At 56.2% G+C, this 12,802-nt stretch overlaps 1 protein-coding gene across 7 annotated transcripts in view; it reads right to left on the bottom strand.

Annotated features, from left to right (window-relative positions):
* Positions 1 to 1,699: 1,699 nt before the first annotated feature.
* The window catches only part of PNKD (PNKD metallo-beta-lactamase domain containing), a 60,573-nt gene continuing 49,470 nt past the window's right edge, over positions 1,700 to 12,802 (bottom strand). For 3 of the 7 annotated variants that reach the window (XM_045034470.1, XM_019838661.3, XM_023259680.2), the window contains 8 exons: positions 7,853 to 7,968; positions 7,603 to 7,733; positions 6,952 to 7,010; positions 6,136 to 6,228; positions 5,629 to 5,792; positions 4,816 to 4,902; positions 3,771 to 3,886; positions 1,700 to 3,533 (listed from right to left, as the gene is read on the bottom strand). In XM_045034470.1, the coding sequence (XP_044890405.1) occupies positions 3,360 to 3,533; positions 3,771 to 3,886; positions 4,816 to 4,902; positions 5,629 to 5,792; positions 6,136 to 6,228; positions 6,952 to 7,010; positions 7,603 to 7,733; positions 7,853 to 7,968 (940 nt within the window). In that variant the 3' untranslated portion in view covers positions 1,700 to 3,359. The remainder of the gene's footprint in view (positions 3,534 to 3,770; positions 3,887 to 4,815; positions 4,903 to 5,628; positions 5,793 to 6,135; positions 6,229 to 6,951; positions 7,011 to 7,602; positions 7,734 to 7,852; positions 7,969 to 12,802) is intronic. The other 4 variants (XM_019838663.3, XM_045034469.1, XM_019838662.3 and 1 more) reach the window with 2 other exon arrangements.

Raw genomic sequence — 12,802 nt, 5'->3', positions numbered from 1 at the left:
CATATACCTTTTCTCATCTGACTCTCCTAATAGCCTCTAGTAAGTGGGATTGTCGGTGAAGATTTATGATTTTGCTGCCTTGCCTCATTTCTGGTACCAGAGTCCCTATTACTTTGGGGGACATTTTCCACACAGGGCACCTTTCAGTTGGGTCTGACACTGCCCTTCCGAGAGTGGTCATGTGACCTAACCTGGCAGTGAGAGGGGCCCTTTCCCCTAACTCCTATGATTGGTTCAGGGTTGGGCACATGACTCAAGCTGAACCAATGAAACTCAGTCTCTGGGATTACTGGAGGTTCTGCTAAGTTTGATGAACTAGTGGCCTGGAAGCCTAGCATTTAGAGATGATCTTTCCACTGCAGGGAGAAAGCCTGGCAGAGAAGGGTACCAATACAGAAGAAAACTGAGCTGAATGATAAAACTGCCCTTTGACTCTGTGGATCCAGCCGTGCCTGAAGTCACCGTGACATAATCCCACACTTCTTAATTTCACCAGCTGATAAATTTTCCTCTTAGTTTTAAGCTCCTAAGTGTTGAGTATGTCCCTCGCACCTGAAAGGGTTCTGACTCCTTCAAGGTTGTCATCTCTATGGAAAGTGGAGAAACCGAGGTCATGGAAGGGAAATTTGCCCGAGGTCACTTGGATGTTGAATGACAGAACTGGGAATGGAGCCGGAGTCCCTAAGGCTGGTGGCACCCGCTCTCTTGCAAGCAAAGGGCCGGCAGCGTGGTTGTGGCCGGTCAGTTCCAGCACCTTGAAAAGCGCGTGCCATCTGTCATTCGGGGTGATGCCCCAGTGGGAGGGTCACCCAAGGCTCTACAGAAATGTTTTGCCAGCCCCAGAGAACTGTCGCCAAGTGCCCCTGAAGCTGGGCTTCCCCAAAGAGACCTGGCCCTGGGGGCTTGCCCGTTCAAGACAGGAGTGATCCAGAGACAACCACAGAACACAGAGAACTTCTCTTCTTCAGGAAGGTGAGGACCATGGCCCCTTCCTCCCTGCCTACCCTAAGCGCAGCCCTGGTCCAGGTCAGGGAGGCCAGTGCCAAAGTCCCTAGCTTGGGGTGAGGGGCGCCTAAGAGGGGAAGCCGAATTGTGGCCAGGTGTGGGAAAACCATGCCTTGGTCCGGCCCCGAGGAAATGTGGAACTAAGCTGGTACTTCCCAGTCATCAGGCATGTCAGGGCCACCTTGCAGAGTTCTGCCATGCCCACAATGCCACCTGGACTTTGTTCCTCTTTCGTGAGTTGAAAACTGTGGTCACTTTGTGGAAAAAAAATAAATTAAAAAAAGAAAAGAAAACTGCTATCACTTGCCAAAAACATTGGCCTCAAAGGTAAATACAATGAAAACACAACCATGGTGTTAACGTTTAACTCAAGATGGTTGACGGACGGTGCTGACCTGGAGTCTGACTCTGCTAGAACGCGTCAAGAGGGGCCGGCACCAAGGCCTTGCCCCTCAGTGCTATTCCTCTCCCTCGCTGCCAGTGGTGCACCTGTGCCTCTCAAGCTCTGGAAAACGCTAAGGGAAGCACATTGTAATCCCGAACAAGTGCACACGAGCCACGGGAGCATGTATTTATAGCACTGTTTCCGGCCAAGGCTCTTGGAGAGCAGTAAGTTCAAGTTAGCAGACCTGTGACGGAGACGGGAAAGTGGGACCAGCCATAAAGACGATCTCACTGAGTGACCAAGCGCCGGTTAAATTATCCATTCATTCAAGATTTATTGAGCGCCTACTGTGTGCTAGGCACCGTGCTAGGCGCAGAAATACAGAGATGCATTAAGATACAGTCCATGCCCTGAAAGGTTCACAGTCTAGAAGGGGAGACAAACATGTAAACAAGTAAAATACAGTGTGATAACTGCCACGAGAGAAGCATTTACAAAGAGCAGAGGTAGCCTGGAGGGCGAGGGGCATGGGGGAGGTCTTCCCGGAGGAGGGGGCCTTTGAGGGGGATTGTGAGAGATGAATGGGTGTTTGCCAGGCAGACAAGGCCGGAGGGGCAGGGGAAAGGCATTCCAGTCTGAAGAAACAGCATGAGCGAAGGCACAGAGGCATGAAACTGCATGTCTTGGGGGACAGGGAACTCTATTCTGGTGGTATTGCTAGAATTGGTACCAGAGGCTGTGGCTGGAGAGGGAGGCAGAGGCGGGACGATGAGGGGAAGCTGAAGGGAGGGGTCTTCTTGGAGTCTCAGCAGAGGTGAGCGGAGCCCGAGGGAAGGCTTGCACACAGGAAGCGAAGGCTCCTGGTTGACCCGAGGTATGCCCGCTCGAGGACCTTATGGTTCCTCTCTTTGGCTCCAGAAGGACTTGGACTAGAGACCAGAGGAGAGGCTGAGCTGCGGGGAAGGGCCCAGGCCTGGGGTCCTGGAAGCCGCCACTCTGACAGCAGTCTGCTCCCGGACTTCTGACTTCTGCGCTCTGCTGCGCAGACCCCCACCCCCAGCCAGGGTGGGACCAAGGATCAAATGAGAAATGACATGGGGATGTTCTTGGCAAACCGCAGAGGGCCAGATGAATAATGTCTTTATAACTAAAAGCAGAGCGGGACTGAGAGGATAAAGAAGGAGTTAGAGCAAGGCAGAAGTTCCTAAGAACAAGGACCGTCAGGAGAAAACTGCCGTGGCCGGGGGCCGGAAGATGGCTTTCTCTCCCCTGGAAAGGGGAGTCCTTTGGGCCCCAGGCAGGGGCGGAGGCCTGCTGCACGAGGAGCCTTCCAGTTTCCGTGGCAACCAGGACCCTCCCTTTTCCAGGCTGTAGGGTAGTCACTGAGGCCGAGATTGTCCAGACAGCCAGACTTCTAGCCCTTTCATCTTTCTCAGAAATGGCTGTTTGAAAAATGCTTTTGTGGAGTGGGGGGGGGGGGGGGGGAGGGGGAGGAGGGGCGGGGGGGGGGGAGGCTTGGGGAGGAGGGCCAGTGTCTCAGGACACCAGAGCCCAGCTCCCCCTCTGAGTGACCGCTTTTCCAAGGCACCACACCTCAGGCCACTTTGGGGGACCGTCTTTCCTAACCCTGGATGGGAGAAGGGGGAAGACGACCCCTCACTGCCCGGGCAGGAACAGGGCAGGAGAGGAGGCGCCCTCCCAGCTGGCTCTGGAGATGTCCCAAGGCTCTGCCTTTCCTCTCGCCCCGGATAACTCAGCCTCACCGGTGGGGTCTCCAAGCCTTCCACCAGCCTCCTCCTCGGTCTCACGTCCTCATCACCTCGACCCTCCTCCCCTGACAGTGCTGGGACTGATGCCCGCCGTGGGCGCCGGTGGAGGTGGCGGGTGGTAGCGATGAGAGCGATGGTGTGGTGCGGGCGACGGGTGGCCTCCCCGCCGCGGGGGGCGGGCTGGGATGGGGTGGGGGCTGTCACTTGCTCTTGTGCAGGTCCTTCAGCCGGCGGAGCTTCTCCAGGAGCTCGGCCCGGGAGTAGCTGTCGTCCCCAGTGGGGCCCGGGCCTGGCCCCAGGGCCTCCTGCAGCACCAGGCAGTGGGTCCTCAGGAATGGGTTGTAGGAGCGCTCTTCTCCCAGGGTGGACGGGCACTGTGGGACGAGAGGCACCAGGTTGAGCGGAGAGAATCTGGAAAATAGACCCAGTCAGGGAAGCCTCCCCACCCCCTACCCTGTCTCAGGGTCCAGGAGGCCTCGCTTGAAGGCCTGTGAACGGAGCCGCCCCCTCCCCCGTCAGAGCTCTGGGGAGGGGCCTGCAGGCCCCAGCTCAGCAGAGAGGGGCTCCTGCTGGGGAGTGCCCTCGGGCCCCTCCTGGACCCAAGCCCCCACCGTGCTCTTGCGCTCCATCCGCTGCCTCTGCACCCACTGCATCTTCCTCTCCCGGGCCAGGTTCTCGGGCTCGACCACACCCGCAAAGCCCAGGTTCTCCTCCGCGTACTCGTGACCTGAGGACCACCACGGGGGCAGAGAGCAGGACACACAGAGATTGGTGGTGGGGTCAGAGAATGTCCTCCCTACCCACCGGCCTCTGGGTACCTGACAACCAGGGGGAGGCGTGGCCCTTCCAGGAAAGCCCCAGCCACACGGAGCTGCTTCTCTGAATGTGGGCACAGGTCAGCCATGAGTGAAGGGGCAGAAGCAGTTCAGGGGGGAAAACCATCAGACCTGGAGCTGGGGGACCTGCATCCTAGCCCTGACTCTGCCCCTGCCCAGCTGTGCAACCTCAGCCAAATCGTCGCACCTCTCTGCGCCACAATTTTCTCATTTGGCACATGGAAAAAACAAACTATAATGCTACTAGAACACAGATGTGTCCCCGGTGCTTAGAACAGAGCCTGGCACATGTTAGGTGTTCAATAAAGCACTTGTCAAATGAATGGATGGATAAATATATGGTTTGAGGATTAATTGACATGTTAGTGATGCGTTTTAGAAACTATGGATATCCAATGTGTGTGTGTGTGTGTGTGTGTGTGTGTAGGGAAATGCGGTGTCTGTATGGATGGACAAATGGACATTCAACGTACATGCATGGGGAGGATAGATCTGGATGCGTGCAGAGTAGATTCACTGACTTCTCCGATAAGCAAAGGCTATTTTCTGTTCTAGGCTCTAGCTATAAAATATCAGCCATGTCTCTGAGATGCACCAGGGCCTACAGGGCTCCCAGGAGGCAGAGGGCTGGCTGTCAGGGGCAGTTAGTGTGAGAAGCAGAGGCATTCAGAGCCAGCGCTCCAAAATGAAGGGCGCTCTGCCCTGACTGCTAGAATTGGCTCCCCAGAGCCATCAGAGGTGGAGTTGCGTCACCTCCGGGCCCGAAGCTGGGTGGGCTGGGACTCTAGCGGAGTGAGGGAGGAGTGGAGGGGCACCTCACCGGGCCACAGCAGAGTGTCATCCCCCAGCCCCAGCACCGTGTCCAGGGAGCTCAGCATGGTCTCTGCAGTGCCCTCAAAGGTCCGTCCTGGTGAGGGTCGGCGGGTATGTTACAAGATACAAGGAGAACACAGCTTGGCGTAAGTAAGAGGGGTGGGGACCAGCTTGCAGAGCTGGGACTGGCCAGCAGCCCTAGCCTTGCCCCTGCCATACCCACTCCCCCAGGCTTCCGTGCCGTCCTTCCCACTGGATGCTGAGCCCACATATTCACTCCCCAACCAAACCTGTTTGAAGCCTCTGTTGCATATACTGACATGTGGGTGGGGAGGGGGTACAGAACCTTCAGGCTGAGTTCTAAGGGCCCCAAGCACAGCTGGTGTGGGGTTGCTCTTTTCCACAGAGCACTTTTTTCTTTGCCAGTGCTGCCCTTTGAGACTCCGTGCAGCCTGGGACTGTGGTCCTCCCCCACCCACGGTTTACCCTCTCATTTGGAGGTTTTCCACTTTTTGTAACCCAGTCTCTCCAGTGACTGTAGCAGAGAACCAGGCTCCACAGTGGAAACAAACACCCTGTGAGGTCTGTACTCAGTTACCAGTGTTGTCTCATTCTGTCCATCCCCTGTAGGAAGTTGTGAAGGTATTAAAAAAAAGGGGGGGGGGGCTAATACAGATGGGAGTAACTGTCAAGGCAATATCTGTGCTAAAACCAAAGTTTTAATGCACTGCATGGGACTGTGGCTGTCCTTGGGTCCATGTCCTGACCTCTCCCCCTCCTTTCTGTTCCCTCCTCCTGCTTCCCTTTTGGGGGAACTCACCACAGCCAGAGAGGAAGAGCAGGTCCCCTGAGAAGAGGCAGGAGGGACCCTTGTAGGGCTCCCCATCCAGCAGGTAGACCAGATGGCCTTGCGTGTGTCCAGGGGTGGCCAGGGCCCGGATCTGGAGCCGTCCCACGCTAACTACATCTTGATGACACAGGGGACTGAGAAGCAAGGCAATAGCGGAGAGAAGGTACTAGAGCTTGGGATGTGCTGCTCCTTGTCCCACCCTAAGCCCAAGGAGCTTCCACACCAAAGAGGGAAGGCACCCACGATGCCCAGGGCTTCAGATCCAAACCCTCGCCTCTTCCTCTTTTGGGGATCATGGCTGGATGAGTTGGGGGGTGGGTAGTGCCAGTCTTCAGATGGGCTCTGATCTGCCCTCTAAGGGTCAGGAAGGGCATCAGCAAAGACCCAACTGCTGGCAGTCCTGTGATCCTCGACTGAAGGGTGGGGTGCGGGAAAGGGCCCACGGAAGGACCATCCACCCTGGGGTCAGGGACTTACTGGGTGAGGTAGGGGATGCCGTCCTGAGGGCTCCCATACACCCGACAGTCCTGGTGCCGCCGGCTGAGGTCACGGTTCCCTCCACTGTGGTCCCTGTGGGATGGCAGAGACAGGCAGGGACTCTGAGGGGCAATGGTACTGGGTCTCCTTGCCTTCCTCTTTCCAGATCTCCAGGCCTTTGGGCACTGAGCCCTGGGCTTCTGAAGTGAGCCAAGCTGTCCACACCTCTAGGCCTTTGCTCAAGCTGTTCCCCTGCTCAGCAGGTCATCCCCACGACTTGCCACTCCTCCCTTCTGTCACCCAGCCAATGCCAACCGATCTTTCTGGCCTCTCTCAGCTCCAGGGTCATCAGCCTCTAGTCTCTCCAAGTGGACCTGGTCACACTTCACCAAGTGCCCCCCACCTCCTGCACCTTGTGCCAAGTGCCACCTAAATGTTTGTCATCGTTGTACGCTGTCATGCGAGGCTGTCTCCCCCACTGGACTATAATCTCCTTGAGGAAAGAACTCACGAGGTCTGCCCACGTCCCAAGCACAGCAGGCATCTACTACATGCCCACGGAATGAGAGATAAATGCCTGCCCTGCCCTCCTCTAGGGCTTTAGGAGTCTGATAAGTGCGGGGTGGGAGACCCGCCCCTTCCCTCCTTCTCTGCTGATGCCCTGGTGGCTTTAGGAAGAAGGTGGGTGCCCGCTCATCCTGACTCCCGGCCCCCCAGCCCAGCCTGTCCTCCCTAGGCCCAGTCCCAACAAGCCCGCTGGGGCCAGGGTCGGCCAGGGAAGGTCATCCGTACCCAGATGCCACCCCAGTCCCTTACCAGTGCTTGTGAGTGCAGAGGATGGCAACCAAATCAACGCCCTCCTTTTCAATGGAAGCCTGGGGGAGAGAGAGGAGGCACTGAGACTGAGGAGTGGTGTGCAGAGAGGGACAGGGGTGCAGGTGCTGGCTGCAGAGGGGGCAGCAGGGAGGATGAGGGACAGGGAGGTGATGGAGCTAGAGGATGAGAGAGCTAGAGGATGGAGCTAGGGGGAAGGGGGGAAGCTGAGACTGAGCAAGGGCAATGGGGGGAGGGTGGGGAGGTGGAGACCCGAGGCGCGTAATCACACAGACATAGCCACATACAGCGAAATCAGAAATGGGAAGGAAAGATGGAGAGATCCAGACACTGACAGACACAGATGAGGAGAGAAGAAAGACGGTCAGAAAGGGGCCACAGAGAGTGAGACACAGAAGAAACCTCAGACCATGGTCCTGAGTCAGCATCCCTCTCCGTGTGGCTCAGATCCCCCACGGCTGTCCTCCCCCCATCCCAGCCATGCCCTGGACACTGGCCCTTAACCCCGCTGTGGTTGTGGGGGTCTATGTGTGAGGGCATGTGCAAGAGGACACATTCCACTGGCAGAGGGATCAGGGTCAGCCCCTCTCTAGTGACACCAGGTACCCCTGCCCCCCCCGCCCCTCCCCTCACCTGTACAGCCTGAGGGTCAGAGGGGTCCACAACCACAGCCAGCCGGGCCTGGGTGTCGATGATGAGGTAGCTGTAGTTGTCTGAGAGGACGGGGATGGGAAGCACCTTCACTCCTGGGGGACAGAGATGGGCTGTGGACAGGGTGACGCGTAGGGAGCCCAGCAGCCAGGGGCGTGTGATGGGGCATAGGCAGGGAGGGTGGGTGGGCACAGCCTGGGGCGATGGTGGCCCCGGGGCAGCCAGAGCTCACCGTTGAAGAGACGGGGCTGGGTTCTAGAGTGGCCTTTGGGGTAGCGATTCCGAGCCCTGCGCAGCTGCTGGCGGTAGAAGAGGTACCCGAGCCAGGTGCGGGTGTACAGGCTGTACCTGCGGGGCGGGATGTCTGTGCTCAGCCCCGCCCCTGCACGTGGGCGTGGGGCCCTCGGAGATGCCCAGGTCCCGCGTGTCCACTCCCTTGGCCACGCCCCCCCCCAAGTCAGCGCACCGCTACCATTATCTCGTGCCTACTGTTTGCCCTGCTCAGTACACTGCCGTGATGGACACACCCCGAGCCCCAGGCCCATCAGGGGCGATGTGAGCTGAGGGATTCACAGAGGGGACTCAGAAGGGACTCAGAGGGGAGGGGGTTATTCCACGAGAAGGGTGGACGCGTTAGGAAGCTGAAATGAGGTGTAAAAAGTGTTTCCGGAGAGCAGTGGTGCATCACAATCACGCCTGGGAGTTAAAACAGATTCTTTGCCCCATCCCCAGCCTTCGGGACTCAGAAGGTCTGGGGCGGGGCCTGGGAATTTGCATTTCTAACGAGCTCCAGGTGATGCTTGTTGCTGCTGGTCCAGGGACCAAACTTTGAGAGCCACTGGGGTAGAGGAAACAACAGGCCAGGCCCAGAGGCGGCAGACAGCAGCGCGCTCTCCTTTGCAGAACTATAGAAAGTTGTCTGGCTGTCTGGTGGAGGAAGCAGGGAGAGGTAGGCTGGACGGTCTGACCACACTCCCTCCCCCCTCCCGCCACGATTTCGGGCCATCCCACGCGCTGCACAGAGAAAGGAAAAGGCGACAAGTCAGCACAAACAACAGAGGGGACTTGTGAGTGACAGAGGCCTCCAAACACAGGACACGGGCAGGCAGGGCAAGCTTCACGGGCGTGTGACCTGTGCGGTCACCTAGGGCCCCTGCGCTCGGCTTAGCGCTCCGTGGTCACCATCTTGAAGCTCTTCATGATTTTTTCTTAGAACCTGTGTCCTGCAAGTGAAGCCTGACAAGGGAACAGGCGGTGGGTGGAGGAGATGACAGAGCACGTGTACGCTCTGTCCCCACTGCCCCGCACCCACACCGCGTGCGCGGTGCCCACAGCCCGGGCTTCTGGTGCATCCGTCACGGTGGGCATTCGGACTCCAAGTGGTTACAAGGTGAGTACACACCCATGACTAAAGGGCACACCGGCTGGCCCGAGAGGCCACACCCTGGCCCAAACCAGAATTGGCTTTAAATGCAGAAGGAAGTTAGTGGCATTCTAAGACACGCCAGTGACCAAGAAGCCCTGTCCACCCTTTCTCACTCGTGTTATTACGCTGTATGATCCGACCACTTACACTGTAAAAGATGCTACAGAAGGAAAAGGAAAGAGGGTAACCTATCTGTCCCATCTTTTCTGTCCTCCCTCGCTCCTGAGTCAGCTGAAGGCCGACAGAGCCGGCAGAATGCGTGTGTGTCAAAAGGGATAGAAACAGGCAACTTCGTTTTGTGCGGCATTTTCCACTGCTCAGGTAAGAACAAAACACATTATCTGCGTACACGCTAAGAAATGTGAATTACGTAGTTTCAGTGATTTCATATGTGACTTAAATGTCATTTAAGACTAAGGCAAAAGGCAAAATTCATGTTAATGACTCGGATTTTTAATTTTTCTTTACTTAGAATGACATTAAGTAGCAAACTAAAAATATGAGGACAGGTCAAAAGAGAAACTGTAGAAGAAAGGAAAAGCTTATTATATTTTAGTACCTTTCATGGCACCTTTTTCCTGCTCTTTGAACAAAAGGCTCCAAATTCCATTTTACATCAGGCCCTGCAAATAATGTGAGCAGCCCAGCCGGCTCAGATCGAGCCACCTGGAGCTGTCCCACATGCTGGCCTCTCTGAAGGGAAAATGGAAGTAGGCTGGGGTGGTCAGGTGCTGGGAGGGCAGGCGGGGGCGTCCAAAAGCCTCTGTGCCAATGTTTAGGGTTGTACGGCAAGTCAGAAGAGGGGCAGAGATTCTGGCTGATTAAGCCTGGGACAGAGAGGTCGAGGTACAGGGTGGGGGGTCGATAATGCACCCTAAATCTCTACAGAGATTGGCTGTGTTTCTGTTGGGGTGGTGGGGGCAGGGGCAGCCGCTCTTCAGGCCCCCCTTTGGGAAGAGCTGGCTGATTTGCATACACGTGCTTCAAAAACCAAGCAGGTTTCCTCCATTTTGCCAGAGTTTGATCATTGCGATCCCTGCTCTGGGTACCCACACACGTGTGCAGGTTGGGATTTGGATACACCACGGGAGGGTCTGGCCATGCTTTCTGTGTCTGGATGTGCAGTTTTCATAGGCCCCCCTCTGTTGTGCTTTCAAATCAGCTCCAGCCGCTTCACACTTTTATGCATTCAACCATGGTTAGTGAGGCCTTTGCTCTTAGCCTGCTTTGGGCGCACAGTGAGTAAGGCAGAGTCACCGCCCTCTAGCAGCTTATATTCTAGTGGGACAGACAGGACAATAAAGACATGTCAAGTCAAAGTGACAAAACTGGGCAACAGAACAGAGAATGATGACATCAAGGGAAGGCCTCTCTGGAGGGTAACGTTTCCAAGAAGTGAGGGAGCATGCTGTGTCAGAATGTGGGGAAGGCTCACCCAGAACTGGACAGACCGGAAGTGTAAAAGTCCCCAGAGGGAGGAAGGGAGCCAGCTGGCAGGGGCTGCTGATTCTCTGTGCCCAACGAGAGAGGATTGGTTGGGACAACGTAAATAGAAAAAGAATGTCAGTGAGACAACTGGAAAGATTTCAGTAAGGTCTGGAGGGTAGTTAAAGAGTTTCTATGGGTGTCAATTTCTTGGTTCTGCTAATTGTCTGTGGTTATGGAAGACGTCACATTCAGGGGAGCAGGGTGAGAGGTGTATAGGAATCCCGTGAGCTATTTTTGCAAGACTGAAATTATTTCAAAGTGAAAACTTACAAAATAATAAATCAGGGAATAAAATCACCCTTTCCTCTGTGCCCCGACACCACCTCGCATCTGTGCTTGGAGTCCTGTTCCTGACTTCATTTCTTCCTACTTAGGCTTATGGAAAGCGTGGGGGCCCTGGGTTCCAGTCATGGCTTGGCTCCCCCAGCCCAGTGTCCTTGGGCAAGTTATTGGTCTCTTAGATTGGGCTCCTCATCTATAAAGTGGTGATACCATGACTTATTTAGTTCCGCGGGCATGTGTGAAAATTCAGTGACGTGAGACAAGATAACAAATGTTAACAGTCAGTCGAGGGCCTGGTGGGGGGAAGGCTCAGCAACTGTCGCTTCCTTCCCGAATTCAGCCGGGCACCCCTCACAGCTGTTAGAACGTGGTTGCCCACATTTGGGAGGGACCTGATAAATGTTCCCTTGTCTTCCTTATTGGATGCTTATTATATGTGCTTGATTTCCCAGCGAAGGTCAAGATCCACAAAGGGAGGGACTGTGCCCTGAGAGGCTGCCGTGAACAAGGCCGCTTTCTTTCATTTACTCTTTTCAGCAACTATTTCCTGCACGTGCTGGACATGGTGCAGACAGCGGAGAGCAAGGCAGGGCCCTGCCAACATAGAGAGGGGAGTGGCCAACTGACACCAACCCAGGAAACAAATCAATCGCAAGCAGCTGGTGGTGGAAGAGGGCAGCAGAGGGGAGCCCGTCTTACTGGAGACAGGGTGCTCAGGGAAGGCCTGTCTCTTCTCTGAGGGTCACAAATGAGCTGGGAATGGAAATCAGAGAGGGAGTGTGGACTGTCTGGGCGATGCAGCAGCACTAAGGCCCCGAAGCAAGCAGGAGTGGGGCATGTTCTGGGAGTTGCCAGGAGGTCTCGGAGTCTCTAGGCAGGGCCAGAGGGATGGAGAGTGCCAGGGGAGGGGTCAGAGGGGTGGGCAGGGCCAGGCAGTGGAAGGGGGCAGGAAACTGCTGGTGGGTTTTTTTTTTTTTAATGTTTATTTATTTATCTTGAGAGACAGCGAGTGGGGAGAGGGGCAGAGAGAGAGGGAGACAGAATCCCAAACGGGGGGGGGGGGGGCTGGGGGGGGCTGCACCATCAGCAGGGAGGCCGATGCAGAGCTCGAACCCACAATCTGTGAGATCATGACCTGAACCGAAATCAAGAGTTGGACGCTTAACCGATTGAGCCACCCAGGTACCCCAATTGCTGGTGGTTCTTAAAGCGGGGAGGCACGCGCTCTGACTTCCCTTTCTGGGAGCTTGCTGGCCTGCAGTGTTGGAGGGAGCCGTTTAAGGGAGCAGGGTGGGGGAGTGGGGAGATGGAGAAAGTTGGGAACGGACTCCAGGCCTGAGATCTGTGCCCTGCTTGGCTGTGGGGGAGAGGGACAAGGTGGCCCTTATGGGCCTGAGTCTAGATCACTGTCCAGAGCAGGGGAAGGACCTGGGGTGGGGGCAAGGACCTAGTGACTGCTGGGATCCTGTCCTCAGGCCTGCTCTTCCCCTGACAGTGACCCCCACGTGACTCTCTCCAGTCCCAGAGCTGTGGCTTCTTCTTCATCTGCCTCCTGTGCTGGCTGGGTGTCACGATCACCGGGGTCTGAAACCATGCTCGTCAGCCCCTCCCGCTATGTCTTCTCTCTCTGGGAAAGGCCCCGTCATCCTCCCAGTGGCACAGCTTAGGCCACCATTTCACCCTGTCCCTGCCACATGCTACCAAAACAGAGCCCTCTCAGTTTTGCTCCCCCCAACCCCAAGACGGGCTGCCCCAGGGAACAGGCCCCAGAAGCTCTTCACGAGGCCCGTACGAAAGCCTCCTTTCCTCAGCTCTCTGCCTCTGAACCAAACCGTAAACCACTGGAAAAATGTAAGTTCCTAAAACGCCACCTTTGAATGCGTCCTGCTCCTGCTCAAAAGCCTTCACTGGCTCCCCACTGGTGACAGGAGAGTGTCACCACACGATCATCCGGAGCACCAGGTCTCACTCAACGTGCACAAAGCT

This window comes from Felis catus, chromosome C1 (genome assembly GCF_018350175.1).
Source record: "Felis catus isolate Fca126 chromosome C1, F.catus_Fca126_mat1.0, whole genome shotgun sequence".
In the NCBI taxonomy this organism is placed as follows: Eukaryota; Metazoa; Chordata; class Mammalia; order Carnivora; family Felidae; genus Felis; species Felis catus.
The sequence above is the reverse complement of the archived record's forward strand: the minus strand, read 5'-3'. Positions and strand labels throughout refer to the sequence as shown.